We start from the raw sequence: 16,964 nt of genomic DNA, 5'->3' as shown, positions 1-16,964 counted from the left end.
ACCCACTCCAGTATTCTTGCCTGGAAAACCCCATGGACAGAGAAGCCTGGCGTGTCCTAAGAGTTGGACGTGATATAGCACGCACACATCTACTTCTTGGGGCTTTACGGAAGATGGATTATTCTCTTCTGCCACCTGCTGGTCAACCACAGGCAAACCATATCGGGTTTTGACGGTGGCTCCAGCCTCAAGATTTCAAACATGATTTTCAGTAGAGCATAGTTGAAGCAAACAGTCTTCTAATAAGGCCATCTGCTCTGAATTAAATCTTGTACACTTAATGTTGCAAATCTGACAAAGTTAATTTCCTCTTCTCACTGGAGCCTTTTTTCCAGCCCAGGTGTTAAAAGACTAATAACAACAGCACATTCTGAGAGATCAGTTAACCTGTGTTAATCTCAGAAAGAATAGTTTTGTATGCCTCATGTCTGTTTTATGGACAGATGATTCCGGCAATTCAAAACCACGGTGAAGACAGATGGGATTCAGGCTCCTGAGTGTTGGAAAGGTATGATCTTGGAAAATTTCTTTACCTTTCTTAAGAGCAGTTTATTTTCAGTGCAGTTGCATCGTCATCATGATCGTTATTTTAAACTGTGCCTGATTCTGGGTCCCGTCTTTGCCAATGACCTGACAGTTACTTTCTAAAAATGTTCTGGAGTATCTTAGCTAATGTCATAGTGTTGTACACAGCCTCTCCAGATTCTTTGTTTCCGCATCTGTAAGATGAAAGTGTGTGACAGAATAATCTCTGAGATCTCCTTTGGTCTCAGACTCCTGTAACTCAATCTGCATGAGTAGAAGACTTAGCTTTCCTAGTAACTGTGGAAGGCAGTGTCTGTTCTTGATCCTTCAGATGGGTTCTCCCTCCCCACCACAGCCCCCAGGCCCTGTTAACACTGATGCTGTGTAGGAGCTTTGGAGGAGGCTAGCTTATGCTTTGCCTCTGATGCTCTTTTAAACATTTAAAAAAGTGTGAATTGGAAAAATGATAGGCTTCTTCATTTTATTGTTTCTTTAAATATTATCAGTTGAAACACAGAGTTGGCATTTCACTTAGCTCTATCTGTGAACCAAAGGTAAACTTTCTCAAAGATGGGTGTTTCTTAATTCGAGGTAGGGGGCATATGTTACATAGAGCAAAATGTTTGATGGCCTAGCCTGCTCGGAGAGACACAGGATGGGTCAGGCCTATCAGAAACTGCATTAGTGCCTTGATTCTCTACTGTGGGGGAGTATCAGAATCATCTTTTTATAAAAGATTCTTATCCAGTAGGTCACCTGTAGGTTGGATCTAGGGCTTTTTGTTTGGCACTTATGTTTTTAAAAAGTGAATACAGTTTCACCTGAGCCTGATCCACCCTGTGTTTCTTGGAGCAATGCTAGGCCGTCAGACATTCCGGGATGTTTAGGGTCCCAGACACTGTGCTCAACTCCGGACTCTGGATACTCACAGATGCTTACCAGTCATTCCCTCTGTCCTCACCCGCTTCCACCTTTACTAGGCTGGTGGCAAAACATTTTATTAGGCTATTGATTCCTTAATTATACTTAGTATGAGACTATGCCTTAGATGGTCAATTACATTTTAAACTTTCCTCACACTTCATTGTAGCCTCATTTTGTAAAGGGTATTTTTTCTGGGAATGGCTGAGCATAGCCTTACCTAACTCTGGTAATTTTTGAATGATGTCACTTCCTTAAGTGACACCGTTTGATCTGATCTTGTATATAGTCTGTAGCCTACTATAATTTCCTAGGGTCTGGCTAACCAGTATTGCACTATGTGATTAATTAAAGCTTATGTGACACTGTTAACTTTTTTTTCCTTATTTGGAATTGTAATTGCTTTTAGCCAAGCACTTTCTTATCAACTATGACCAATAATGTATATTTTATGAAACCATACAGTAACTGGTACTTTTTTTCTGTGTTCATTCCCCTGCCCTGGCAATAAACTAAACTTTAGAAAATGCTGGAACACATTTTGAGTGTGTGCATTCGTGTGCATATATGATGATGAACTTAGGAGTTTACTTTTCAGCTATTTTAGACAACTGTCATTACTTATGAGGTAAGGTAGCTACACCTGTGCTATTTTTGTAGTGTTTCCTTTTAACCTGTAAGGATTTCACGCTTTTCTTCAAGCCATTCATTATCTCATATCATTTGGGAAGAGAAATGAGCCTAGCAACCATGAAGGTAAGCTCCGGGAGTTGGTGATGGACAGGGAAGCCTGGTGTGCTGCAGTCCATGCGGTCACAAGAGTGGGACACGACTGAGTGACTGAACTGAACCATGAAAGTGACGAAGGTGCAGTGCCTTGAGAATTCTGTCTGTAGGTGAAGCTGGCATGCTTGATGTTGAGTGAACTGTCTCTCTCATGGCAGTGTGGCCCTCTGTTGCAGCTCACCATCTCCTCCCTCTATATGCAGCCACAATCTTCATCTCTTGCTTCTGCACTTACCAGGCATCTGCACTTGAGTACTGGCCACCTGTACTTTAGGTCCCATAAGTCAACAGTTACCTCTTTGCTGCTGCTGCAGATGAAAATAACCTACCAATTATCAAGGGCTAATGTTGGGCTTCTATGGTGGCTCAGATGGTGAAGAATCTGCCTGTGATGCAGGAAACTGCAATGTGGGAGACCAGGGTTTGATCCCTGGGTCAGGAGGATCCCCTGGAGAAGGGAATGGCTACCCACTCCAGTGTTCTTGCCTGGAGAATCCCATGGACAGAAGAGTCTGCCAGGCTACAGTGCATGCAGTCACAAAGAGTCGGACACGACTCAGGGACTGACACTTTCGCTTTTCACTAAGGATGCCAGTCAGTTTTCAGGATCCCTGGTGTCTTTGTCTTGCAGGGGGTTAAGCCTGAATGAGAACTGAGCGCGTCACTCACTCCGGGGCCTTTTGAGGAAGCCCTGTCGTAGTTGTCTGTGTGTTTCAAGGAAACAGCAGAGAGGCTGGGTTGGGAGGAGGGAGATTAGAAGGGGAAGTCTATGACTAACAGCTTCGTTTTTGCTGGCCAGTCTCTTTCCACCCACTCCAGTCTGCCATCAGTGGCAAGAGTCTAGTGTTTATTTTGTAGAAGTCCTTCATCCTTTATTGAAGTTCTTTTGATGGCGTTATCTTGGAGAAGCGTATTATAGAAACAAAAGTTCTCTTGATTTAACACATCCGTTTTGACCCTGGGAAACAGGTGTTTCAACCAAAAATTTCTAAATGTCTTAAGTGTCTTCTAGGCCATTTGTTTTCTGAATTTCTCCTTATCAAAGTCAGTTTATTACTTAAGACCCTGACAAATGTGCTTATACAGGGATGGCCAAAGTCCTCATCATCAGATTGAATTGTCCTTTTCTAAGAAGCCTTTTTACTTGGAGATTTTGATGACTATAAACACTGTTGAGCTGAATGAAGAGAAAATCTTATGAAGTCATCATTATATGCTTTATTATGTTTTCATGTGTTCCAGAAGGCTTAAATTTGTTAAGCTTTTTAAAAAAAAAAAAACAAACACTTAAGCAATGAGTAAAATTTTAATAGATGTAATGTAGAAGCTTAGAGATTGATTTTTAGACATACCCTGTTGTAAAGTGTTCCTTTAATGATCTAAACAAGATTGTAGGAAAATAATCAGGTGGACTGGTTCATGAGCAGTACCAAGTCCATGGTATCTTTACCTGCCATGCCTTTGGTTGCAGAGTGAGTGGAAAATTTTAAATATTAACTGTTTTCTTAAAAATAACTTTAAGAATGATTTACAATATAATTTATAAAAGTTAACACACAAAACAGTACTGTCTTGTTAATGACTATGCTAGTATGTAGAAAAAAATGTGGAAAATATGTCTGTGAATGATACACACCAAATTTAGAATGATATTACCACTGTAAGATGGGGAGAGGTCAAAATTTATCTGTACCACTCTATTTTTTAAAAACAAACACATATAGCCATATGTTAAGTATTAAATCTGTGTTGATTTCTCTCCTTTTCTCTAAGTCTAAAATAATTCTGCATGAGTATTAAACATTATATGATTAAAAAACTTATAGTCTATGTTTGGCATACAAATTACGGAAAAACAGAAACGGCAAAGTAAAAATATTAAAAATTTGTTATACTCTCTATCCTGCTTGTAATATCTACTGATAATTTTTCAGTATATCATCCTAGTCTGTTTTGTATTCATTTGGTATTATAACTATACTTGTGGTATAATGTTTGTGCATTTTTAGTGAAATCATGAGTAGAGATTTGAATTCTGCTTATTTACTTCAATTGTGGTGTAATGGTGTTGAGACTAGTGATTTCTAAACTGTAACATGCATGAGACTCATTTAAATGTGGATTCTTAGTTTCTTCTCCAGAGGTATGAACTAAATAAAATCTGGCAGTATGCATTTTAACAAGCCCTCCTGGCCTCCTAACTCCCCCAATCTAAGTTGATTCTGATACCAGAGTAATGCTGACAGGAATATTTTGGGAAACACTTGTTTGAACTATTGGTGCTTGAGTGCCATTCCTATTTAAATTAAAAAAAAAAAAAAATCCAGGATCAACAAGCTATTGTCTAGGGGCCAGATACAGCCCACCATCTGTTTTTATAAATAAAGTTTTATTGAAACTCAACCAGCCTGATTTGTTTACATATTGTCTGGTTACTTTTTTTGCCACAATGGCAGAGTAGTTGGAAAAGAGCTGGAAAAACCTAATATATTTACTCTCTGGCTCTTTACGGAAAAAGCTTGCTGACCCCTACATTTTGTGTGGGAGAATATCAAAGACAGTCCAGTAATGAAACTCAGTTCAGTTCAGTCGCTCAGTCGTGTCTGACTCTTTGCGACCCCATGGACTGCAGCACGCCAGGCCTCCCTGTCCATCACCAACTCCAGAGTCCACCCAAACCCATGTCCATTGAGTCAGTGATGCCATCCAACTATCTCATCCTCTGTCATCCCCTTCTCCTCCTGCCCTCAATCTTTCCCAGCATCAGGGTCTTTTCCAATGAGCTAGTTCTTTGCATCAGGTGGCCAAAGTATTGGAGGTTCAGCTTCAGCATCAGTCCTTCCAATGAACACCCAGGACTTATCTCCTTTAGGATGGACTGGTAAACTGGCATATATTTAATAAGAAAGAATTGAATGTGATGACAAAGGGCATATAATGACCAGTTCAGTTTAACAAGCTTTGATTTAGCTCTTACTTTATGTCAGGTACTGTACACATGTTGGTCTTCCCGCTCGGGCAACTTACAGTTTTCCGTGGCAAATGCATGATTTTGGATGTGATGGAGGAAGAACAGCATCTGTCTTCATGGGATGCGATGGGAACCTGGTAGAGACAGTAACTCAGTCTAATCCCTGAGGTCAGAAATGATGTCCTAGGAGTCTTTCACCCTCAGTAAAGTACCAGAAGATGCTTGTGGTAGAGGAGATTCAGAAATAAGCATTCCCTCCTCCTCACTTGGCTTCCCATGTGGATCAGTGGTAAAGCATCCACCTGCTAATGCAGGAGACACAGGGGATGTGGATTCGATCCCTGGATTGAAAAGAGCCCCTGGAGGAGGAAATGGCAACCCACTCCAGTATTCTTGCTTGAAAAATCCCATGGACAGAGGAGCCTGGCGGGCTACGGTCCATTAGATTGCGAAGAGTTGGACGTGACTGAGCATGCATGTATCCTGTCGCTTGCTCAGGAGTGTTATTGCCCCTCCCACGCCCAAGTTGGCTTGCTTTGGCTAATAAATGTTAGCAACCATGATGTAGAAGCTGGTGCAGTTTAGCTTTGCTCTTTGGTGCTGTTGCCATGAGAAAGGAAAGCTTGAGCTGGCCTGCTGGTCCTAGGAGCAGGAGAGACACTACAGGTTGTCCCTTGGGTGGCTTGCTTTCCCGGTGTGCCTGGGACTGCCCCCATTTTAAAATAAGTTCCGTGAAATTTCTCAGTCTCACATACTAGAGTGGAGCCACCCAGAGTCGAGTCCAGCATGGATTAGCTGGCCTCCAGATGACCACAGATTCATGAGAAGTTCTAAATGGTTGCTTCTTTAGGCCATTGAGTTCCGGGGTGCCTTGTTATGAAGCAGTTGTTAAGAGATATAGCTCCCAATAGACATTTGCTTATTTCAACTGAGACAGCTCTGGGCAGAAAATTTGAAGGTTTAGTAAAAGTTGAGCAGGTGAAAAGATAAGTGTTTTGGCACATGGGGGCACGTAAGCATCAAGGGCCCAGGGACCCAGAGTATGGTGTGAGCTGGCTCGTGGAGGTAAACTTTGGGGGGCGGGGTGCAGCTGAAAGCGAGCTGGCCCCTTTCCCAGGGTATTACAGTAGCCCAGGGAGACACTCTAGGACTGTGGCTTTCGTATGGTCGAGGTGAAGGCCAGGGTAGCGAGTAGGACAATCCTTGGCTCAAATTTCAAGCTTCCTACTAATTTGGTAGTCGTGGTTGAGGGTAGAGGGACACTTAGGTAAGTTACTTTATCACCTTTATCCTTGGTATCCACATCTATAAAACATGTATGATGATGCACATTGCATAGGGTTTCTGTCAGAGGGAAGAAACTAACAGGAAAGTCCGTGATTTCTTCATTCTGACTCTATACTTACCTGTCAAGCTGGCAGCAAATGATCCAGTTAGAACAGTGTGCCTGAAAGCAAGATGGGCACTGCCCCTGTCGGCTCGCTGGTGTCAGAACTTTTCAAACTTTTCTTTCTCCTACTTTTTTTTTTTTGAAGTATAATTGCTTTGTAAGCTTTCCCACTTTTTTTTTTTTTTTAAGATGTTTGAATTTCTCATTTATTTCTTACACATTTATCTGGTTCAATGAAATCACTGGAGATATCAGCAATATTTAACACATGCTTAGCATGGAATGGTAGTATAATAAAGGATATAGATGAACTGGTAAAATGCTTAATTAAAAAAAAACAGATATATTCAGTGTGCTTCATAGAGTCACAGTGAATATTCTTTAAAGATAGAACCAAATACAATAAATATTTTGGAAGATCACTTAAGGTGAACTCTTTGTCTTAAACATGTACCAGGAAAAACTGATGAAAAAAAATTTTCCACTGCCACAAAGCAACTAAGTTTACATCGTGGAACTGAGAAGGTCCCAGCCTGTCTGCATGGATTATCAGGTAGAGGGTGAGCTATTTTTCTGATTTTGACTTGCTGTTGATTACCCCAGGTTTTGGGTAGGGCCATTGAGTACTGGAGTTCTGGTGGATGGAAGCAGTGTACATGTCCTTGCAAACTAAGAAAAGTATATAGCCTAGCAGTTAATGACTGTCTTTCTTCTCAAAGTGAAGCATTATCTATGGATAATAGAAATTTATTATTAACTCTTTAATTCAGATTATATACATATATATGTCAGTTTACACATTTTACTTTTGCCTTTTAGAATTTAGTGATTAAAGAATGGAATTTAGTATAAAGGTCAAATTATCTCTTTGACCTGAAACATGCTAAGATCAGAAGCAAGAGGTAACATGGGAATGAATAGACGGTTCTGTTGTTCACTCTTGTGACCGGGATAGGTTAGTGCTGGCTGTGTTAGGTCCTGTAGGGGAGCTGGAGGGAAAGAGATGAGATCCCTGCCTTTAGCCTGCCAGGCCCCTCTGTCCATGGGATTTTCTGGGCAAGAATACTGGAGTGAGTTGCCATTTCCTACTCCAGAAGATCTTCCTGACACAGGGATCAAACCAGGGTCTCCCGCATTGCAGGCAGGTAGGTTCTTTACCACTGAGCCACCAGGAAAGAGCTCAGGGAGCATTATCATCTAGTATTGTGCTAACTCAAAGATGTCCGAGGGCCCTACCTGAGTGCTTTGGGAATTTGGAATTTCAGACCCTATAACAAACTTGAATCAGACTCTGCATTTTAATAAGATTTCCTATAATTTTTGTTCCAGACAAAATTTGTGAAGAACTGGTTGAGTAGGTAGAATGAAAAAATAATTATAAGGATTGGAGAGGCCATAGGAGAGGTATGAAGAGATCAAAAGATATCATGACTAATGTTTTTTTTTTAAATTTGGAATTTTACTTCAATTTCAAAGTAAGTTCATCCTTGGTCTTATTACATCAGAGTAATTTCAGACTCAATGCTTAGTTTTAGGGGAGCTTCTCGTATGAACCTCTTGGATGGAAACGTTTTCTTGGTCAAGGTCGGGGCAAAGTTTATATTCTTGGTTATAGACTGCTTACCAAGCCCCTAACAGTCCACAGTACATATCAATGACGGTACCCATCAGTGACAGCTTCTGACCGGGGACAGCCCTTCCCCCCTTGCAGCGCGCTGCATCCCAGGGGATTGAGAGCAGGCATGGGCTGCCACACTGCTCCTGCATCAGGTGATCCTGTGGGACCAGTGACACTAAGGCTTTGTGTTGGAACTTTTCAGACATGAAGACACTGAAAGGTGGGATTTAGGTTGTGATGATAGATAAATGCAAATGTTTGCATTTAATCTTTCCACTCTTAATTCCATGGAAAGGGACCTATTGTGACTTTCACAGCTAGAGCTCAGTGAAAAGGCAATGCTTTTCTTTTTTGTAAATGCTGAAGCTGTGGTAGATGAGGAGAACCCTGAAAATAGACCTCTCTCTCTGAGTAGTTAATTGGCAATGTTTCATCTTCCCTGACTTCCTCCTTGAGTAAATCAGTTGCTTAATTCTGTAGGGAGTGGGAGGTGGACGAGGAAGGAGGATTTAGTGTACTGTGGGAGTTAGCTTGCTGTGGCCCTGGGGGCAATATGAGGTTTTCTTTTTGTTGTTAGTTATAAATGTCTGGGCTCAAACTGTTTACTTCTCCATGTTGAGATAAGGTTTCATTATTCTTGTGTACAGATTACCTCATAGACAGTTTGCGTTTGAACCTACTTTTCAATTATTTATGAGAGATGACAGTTGGAAAAGCTGCTGCACCCAGTTCTAGAAGCTGAAGGTCGCTGTTGGTCATCTGTGTGGCTCATGGGGTAATCTGATAAGGGTACACTCTTCACTGCTCTACCCGGTCAGGGCTGCTTTAGAACATGACACACTCCCTGCTGTGGTATATGGTTTTTTCACCTTGGTCTCCGTTCATAAGCCTTCTGTTTGTGCGCCCCACTGTAGCCAAGCCAGTGCTGTCCACCCCCAACTCTGACCCTACAGCACTGTTCTCCTTTGGTTTCTGACATCAGGGTTCTGCCTCTCCTATTCTTCCTTCCAGGTTTGAAGGGGAGATGCAATATGGGGAAGAACATTTTGTATTCTATTACAAGATAATCACTAAAGGGATGTTATGTTGCCTGTGAGCTTAAGTTATACGTAATGGCCCATCTCTGGGAACCGTGCTTCCCTGATAATAAGCATTTACCTAAAATACCTTTGTTTAGCTCACAGGAAATTTCCTGACTAGGTGTACATGTGAATGACTGCAGGGAGAAAGAAATTAACACATTTCCTCCAGAGGCTGATGGGAACCAGGAAGTGTTTGGCTTTACTCCTCCCCTTTTAGAATAAAAGGAGCCTGAATTCTAACTTGGGCAAGGTGGTTGTTTGGGGTATGAGCCCACCATCTTCTCAGTTTGCAGCCTTTCCGAATAAAGTCATTTTTCCTTGCCCCAACAGCTCGTCTCTCGATTATTGGCCTGTAGTATGGGGCGCAGTATGAGCTTAGACTTCGTAACAGAGGGTCAGGGCAGAAAAGGTACACATGGAAATTCAAAGTCATAGTGTTCCTTTGTGGCCTTTGAGGCCAAAAACCTGATGGCACTTGAAATTAGTTCCCACTCTTGGCTGGCATTTTAATGCAGATGGCAGGGGGAGCAATTACATGCCTGACTGAGTTGAGAGGTTTGTCTAATCCTATATCCTGTCATGTTTAACAACTTTTATGAAATCAAAAACTTCCATTTGAGCTAAATTCCTCTTTAAGGTTGTCGGTATATATCGAAACATGAAATACTGTGTCTTTTGGCAAGGACTTTCCAAACGTATTCAGTCTATCCCTTTGACTCATGCTGGAAATATAAATAAATCTTTCCAAATTAAGGGGTATTTGACTCAGGAATTCTCAAAGAAGATGATTCTAGAACTTTCCTTAGTAACACATTCTGATGTCTCCCAGTTTTTATAGTTATTAATAACTTTTCATTAATGCATTACTTAAATCATTCATGAAATAATATAATTTCTTGTCCTTTTGTCAGTAGCATTGGGTTAATTTCTCACCACCCTCAAGTGCTAAGAACTTAATATAAAAGAGCCAATAAATCATAAATCTGGTGTAAGTTCACATGGGGGTCGTTACCCAGAGGCTGTTTTGATTTTGGATGCACACAGTGGTGAGTGGCAGCTTGCAGCAAATAGCAGTGAGCAGTAGCTGGAAGCAAGGTCTTAGTTTCCCAGGCCTAACCACTGTCCATTTCAGCCTTCAGGCTCCCATCTCACAGTAAAAGGGCAAGGGTGCCAGCCAGGAGACAGCTGTGACAGAGTCCTTCTCCTGAAGTTACGTATTTCTCTCCATGAGCACTGCTGACTCACATGAAACATATAATTTAGGCAAGGTTGTTTATCTGATTTCCTGATGCCTGAAGCTCAGCAGGGGCAAAGTGGTAGGAAGGGAACAGTTATTGGCACATATGATGACAACAGAAGCTTCACGTCGACAGCCTGACAGTGAGTGGGTGATGGGAAGCACTTCACAGTCAGGAATGCAGATAAAATCTGTTCAGCATGTCTGTTTAAAAGGTCTGGGGAGAGTGTATTTTATTGTAGACTTTCTTGGAAATAATAGTTAAACTAAGATTTTATTACATTGAAGATTATCGCTGAAGCTATTTGAAGAAACAGGCTATACTCTCAAAGTGGGGATTTTCCACTGCGGGGTTATTGTTAAGATTAGCGGTAGTATACATGGTGTGCGTGGCACAAAGTAGCCATGACCCCCGATGCTTAGGGTGGGGGTAGTTTTGTATGGCCCTTGGCTTGATAGGTCCAGGTAATGGGTGTGGTTCGTCATCGTTGTGGCACAAATAAAGCTTGAATGAATGCAAGAGCTTTCTAGGGCTTCCCAGGTTGTGCAGAGGTAAAGTGCCTGCCAATGCAGGAGATGCAAGAGATGAGTCGGGAAGATCCCTTGGAATAGGAAATGGCAGCCTACTCCAGTATTCTTGCCTGAAAAATTCCACGGACAGAGGAGCCTGGTGGGCTACAGTTCCTGGGTTTGCAAAGAGTTGGACACCAGTGAGCACACACACAACAGCTTTTTAAGCAATTCACTTACGTTTTTCTAAGCTAATTGGAGTGCCTATCTAGTTGGAGTATCTATCTTGTGTTTGACTCTTTGCGACCACATGGACTGTAGCCCACCAGGCTCCTCTGTCCATGGGATTCTCCAGGCAAGAACACTGGAGAGGGTTGCCATTTCCTTCTCCAGGGAATCTTCCCTACCCAGGAATAGAACCCAGGTCTCCTGCACTGCAGGCAGATTCTTTACCATCTGAGGCAATCAAGAATCCACCTATCTAAAATGAAAAGTTAAAATCCAAGTATTCCTCCAAAGCTGGTTTAGGTCATTGTATTTTATTTTGATCATAGGGGAACTCTGATCCAGTTGTAAAAGTAATTAATTTATTTGACCTCCTTTTACTTAAGTGAAGATACTAATAATCAAGGCTCAGTCTAACAGAATAGCTAATAGATGGAGAATTGGTTACATGCAAGCATATCTATTGGTCTTGTGACTAATGGGAAACCTTTAAGTTTCTTGGAAGTTCTGCATAAGTGTGTGCTTAATTTGAGGGAGGGTCATGAGTCTAGTCCCTGAATGGACCAGTTTTCCTTCCTGATGGCTTGGTGGTGAATATTCCTCTACCTCTTCCCAGAGGAGTGGAGAAACAGGAGGTACTGGAGGAAGACACACCGGTTGCTAATGACACCAGTTCATCTACGCTATTGCGTGTGTATGTGTGTACACTTGGAGGACGCCGGGCTGGGGAAAATGTTCAGCAGTACTTCCTGAATATACAGCACAGCACAAGGTTAATTTCAGGGCTTATGTGTTTCTGTGTTAAAACTGTTAACTGTAGGACATAAAAATCAGTCCAGAAACCACTGTTCCTTGTTTGGGGTCCATGGATCCTCAACGAATAAATAACCCGGATGTCACAGAGTCCTCTGTGCCAACGGTAAGCAGCATTTGGGATGTTTTGTATTTTCTGGCCCATTGGTTTTTTTTGTTTTGTTTTGTTTTGTTTTTTTACTATTTTGAGTTTCTCAGAGTCTTTGACTTGAAAAGAATATTGAATATTTGAACTGTGATTTTAGCCACTGTTGCCATGTATAGTTATATCATTTTTTACCCTTAGGCTGCTGCTGCTAAGTCGCTTCAGTCGTGTCTGACTCTGTGCGACCCTTATAGTAATGATCAGAGTGGAGGTCTCACTCCTCTGAGTAACACTGGTGTGTTACATATGTTCTCTGAACCTGAATTTCTCCATCAGTAGATTGAGAGATTTAAACGATGTGATTTCTTGAGGACACTTTGAGCTTTTGTACTGAGCCCATATTTTTGCTACCTGGATTGTTCTGTAGCTTTGCCTTTGAGTCTTAGCGCCTGTTCCTTGTCATGGTTTCCATGGTAGTATGAGCTGCCCATCCATGGAACACTTGGCAGCTGCTCTGTGTTTTTTTCTATAAATGTTCCAATCCTGTTAAGCGTGTAGAGCCTTTTCCTTACCATCTCAGTTAACTGCAATAGATGTATGATGCTTTTAAAATCCTGCTTTTATTAATTTCAGTCAAACTTGGTTTTCTATTGCAGTTTGTTAGCTTTATTTGCTTAATGCTCAATGCTAAGTACAGGAAGGGGGTTCTTAGGTGGCTCCGTGGTAAAGAATCCACCTGTGATGCAGGAGATTCAGCTTCAATCCCTGGGTGGGGAAGATCCCCTGGAGGGGGAAATGGCAACCTGTTCCACTGTTCTTTCCTGGAAAATTGCATGGACAGAGGAGCCTGGCGGGCTACAGTCCTTGGGATCACAAAAGGTCGAACACAACTGAGCGAATAAACGAGTACAGGAGAGTGAGATATGGACCCAGCTTTCTACGTGTCCTTACTCTGAATGACTCTCTTGGGAGAGGATACTGACCCAAGTCTCTATGGTAGAAAGCTGCAGAAATTCTTCACACCCCTAGGTTTGTGGAATTATGCTGGCCTTGGGTGAAATGCTGCACCCTAATGCATTCCAACATGTGGCTCTAGATATTTTGCATGCTCTGATTAAGATTTACAAAGGGCTCGAGCCTGCAGCTAATTGTTACCAGCGTAGCTCTCAGATGATGGTTCTCTGTGATAGGATGATCATTCAAAGAGGAGAGGAATGACCCCTGGGGCTGCTGGTAGCGAAGCAGAGGTGGCTCATCAGTCCCACGCTCTGGCTGCTGGTGGAAAATAGGAGAGGCCAAGACAGGTGCAGAAATGGCTGCACTTCACCTTCACTGAAAGCTGCAAGTGACATCATAGCTTGGTCAGTTTCATTCCCTTTGGAAGTAGATGATGACGTTCTTAAATCCATTTAGGAATGCTGATGAAATTTAACTACATCATCTTTGAAGGCACCTTCTAAAAAAATCCCACTTCCAGAAGTGGTCTGATGATAATCCAGTTTTGGCTTTAAAAAATTTGTCCGGAAGTCTGTATTCTACACAGACTTGCATTTTCATAGCTTTGCTGGAGTTCAGAAGTTAGAGCTCCCTCTGAAGTGTTGGCTGCAGGGAGGCGGGGTTTTCTGTCTCCAATGAGGTGGCTTCAGTGTCCGGAAAAGCCTATCGCCTTTCACAGGAGCGCTTACTCTGTAATCCAAGCAATAGCCACGCAGCCTGTTTTATTGTTTGTGGAGTCCTGTGGCTCCTGGGTGCTTCACAGAAGGGAAGGAGGGCAAGTGGGGGATTTACGACTCTGCACTGAGCTGGGGCCAGTGAGTCGAACTCTTTGATTTCTCCCAAATCACCTGTGTGGGTGAACTTTAAACTAGGTACCTGAGTTGACGCTGAATCTTTTTCTCCAGCCTGAGGAGTTCCTTCTGTCTGCAGCAGACGGCTGGCTTTCTGCCTGAGCGGGGAAAGATGCCTGGGAGAGGAATAGGATTACAGTACGGGATGCTAGGTACACACCAAAGAGTCGGAGTGCCTTGGTCCTGCTCTTCGCCAAGTCCTGACAAGCGTTCCTGAAATGAACGTTTTGCTGCTTTTTTAAAATTATACTTTTAGTCATTTTTATTGGGTGGAGGGAGACTGTGGATATTCTTGATCTTTAAACCAAGTACCACAATGTGAAAAAACGTTTTTTTTCCCCCTAAACTCTCATTTCCCTTTTTTTTTTTTGTAATTGGATGACACAGAAGCAGTCTTTCTGCAGACTCAGACTCTCAATATTGTCTGACTAAGTAGCAAGGAGGAGGTTCGTGGAAAGGACCTGGGACAATTTGAAAAAACGAGGTTTTTGTTGGCTGGATTGACCTTTCTCTGTAGTCGACTTTGATGTGAAAGAAGATGAAAAAGGAAGGCTCTTCAGGTTCCTTTAGACTCAAGTCAAACCCAGGTTCCCTCTCACGTGCTGTGAGTTGGATAAATTTCTCCTCCTTGTCCAGGCAAACAAAGAGGCTGTTTCGCAGTGATGGGGAGTTGTCGGTCTGTGGGCAGCAGGTGGAAGCAGATGATGAAAACTGGACCTACAGAACCCAGCCCAGAAAAGGTGACTTGACTTTTTTTTTTATGTACACGTTTTTAGAAGTTTGCTCTGTACCGTTCTTTGTTGCTATCACTGATTTCCGTTCACAGTTTTGGACCCCTTTTGGAGTTTTTGTGGTGTTTTTATGTTGGAATTCAGTGTCAGTCATTTTGTGTACATGTCTAAAGAAAAATACTCCTTAAACTAGATTCAACTTGAGACCGTGTCCTTCTCAGAAGGATAAAATAGCTGTTATGTGTCCCCAGCACTCTGCCCGCCCCCCGCCCCCACCCCACCTTCCGCACACTCATGTGACTTGTGCAAAGTTCAATGGTAAGCCACCATCCTGGGAGGAATCGTCTGCTCTTTACAACAACTGAAAGTTAGGATATGGAGGTCTTTTCTAAAACGGTGCACTGAGAAAACTTTGGGAATCGTGGGTAGACTTTCTGCGTATTTCTTTAAGACAACTGAATTACCTGAACGCTTGAATGAACAGGTGCCAGGGTGACACCAAGGAAATGAACACACGAAGCACTAACCCTTGATATCGTGTCCAAAAGGAGTTTTTGGATTTCTTTCAAGTTTTTTTTCAGACCAGTACTAGTTTCTGTTCTCAGGTTTAACATGTTTTGCCTTCTTCAAGGTGAAGAAAAATATCAATCCTGGCGGAAAAGAGGGGAACTATTTCAATATTTCTTAAACACACCCCTGTTTTATATTTAGAATTTCTGAGGTCTTCCTCCTAGAATGTTTACTGGACAGACCGAATTGTTAGGCTCTGAAATGGTTTCTCCATTCAGAGCAGTGGCACAGCCCAGTGGGGGAGTGCTATTTAAGGCTTACAAAAGAACCTCATCCAGACATTCCGCGTGATTGTGTTTTCCCTGTTTATCACATTCTTCCCGTGCCAAGAGAAACCTCGCTAAAACCTTTCAGAGACCTGTCATTCCCTTTCTTTTGGGAAACGAAACTGCTGAAATGTGAGAGAATCAACTAAGTTAAATATGAGCTTATGGGGACAGTAATTATATTCCATGGACTGGAAATTAAACGCACCCATCTTCACGGATAATGTAGGTTAAGCCATTTGCTCTTGTCTGTTAAACTGTGGCTCAGGAGGGACTAGTTACTGCTCTTTGAAGATGTCAGTTGTTTATTATGTGAAGAAGGTGGTCCACAGTGGTCTGCTGATACTGAGCCACAGTGTGATGTTTTTAGTTCAGATGGTGTATAAATTGCCTGGCGTAGAAAAGGCATTTATACTTTCTGGCTGGAGTTGTGTAGTTCAGTAAGTCCACGAACTTTACTTTTTCTAAATCAGGAATAAGCTGTGGTTTTGGTAAATGGGTGGGTTGTAATGTTCGAAGGGTGGATACAGTAGTGCTGTGGTTGCGAGAGGGTGTAGTTTTAATTCCTTTGGGCTTTGCCAGAGGTGGTTGTTTTATGACTTGTTTTGTTTTAAATCAACCGCTGTCAAGTTTCTGTTAAAGATTGTGTACATGTGAGCACGAGGCTTTAGGATTTCTATCATAGATGCTCCATCTAAATTAACACTAAAGGGAAAGAAACTGTGAATTTGCATGGATTAGTTTTGGTTGGGAAATGAAGCAAATACTGTACACTTGACTTGTAAAAAATAAAGAAGTCATTGTAAAGACCAGAGCGATTTGTGGAAGGAGGACTTGTTTATGTAAGAAAACAAAAGATTGTGCCCTTTATCCCTTACTGTAATGGGGAATTCTATAGCCTCGTGAAGATAAATGGTGGCATAATACAGTGTGTACATTTATACGGAGCTTAGAAATAATTGGACATGGATAATATTATCACTTTGACATGTGCAGTTACGGGACATCCTTAAAAAGCTGCCTATAGATCAGAATTCATGGTCTTGGATTCTGTTTTCACATTTGACTTGCAAAAGAAAATTGGCTCCCAACTTTGACATGTTGCCTCAGGAGCATTATAACAGTTGATCTTTATTCCACATAATTCTTTCCTTTGGAGAAATATGGAATGACTTTTGTTTATCCTTAGCGATCAAAAGAGGGAATATCTTTCAGAAAAGTTATACAGGGTTGGAGTTTTGTTTTAGTTTTCATTGTTGATTTTTTGTTTTTTTAGGAGCATCAAATAAGCTAGAAGTCTAACAAGGATTATCAGTCAGTGCCAAGAATACCCAATGGGCATATTAGGATTTGTTTGCAAATAAATATGTATTGAAGACATATTGGT

General features: G+C 41.9%; 1 protein-coding gene across 4 annotated transcripts in view; it reads left to right on the top strand.

The window, feature by feature from the left end:
• NHSL1 (NHS like 1) overlaps positions 1-16,964 on the top strand; it is a 257,856-nt gene that overhangs the window by 98,902 nt on the left and 141,990 nt on the right. For 2 of the 4 annotated variants that reach the window (XM_070376757.1, XM_014477050.2), the window contains exon 1: positions 13,918-14,750. The exons of the other annotated variants lie outside the window; for them this stretch is intronic. In XM_070376757.1, the coding sequence (XP_070232858.1) occupies positions 14,549-14,750 (202 nt within the window). In that variant the 5' untranslated portion in view covers positions 13,918-14,548. Of the gene's footprint in view, positions 1-13,917; positions 14,751-16,964 lie in introns of those variants that run through there. 4 annotated transcript variants of the gene reach the window in all.

This window comes from Bos mutus, chromosome 9 (genome assembly GCF_027580195.1).
Source record: "Bos mutus isolate GX-2022 chromosome 9, NWIPB_WYAK_1.1, whole genome shotgun sequence".
In the NCBI taxonomy this organism is placed as follows: Eukaryota; Metazoa; Chordata; class Mammalia; order Artiodactyla; family Bovidae; genus Bos; species Bos mutus.
Note: the sequence above shows the minus strand (reverse complement) of the source record. Positions and strands in the feature narration are given on the sequence as shown.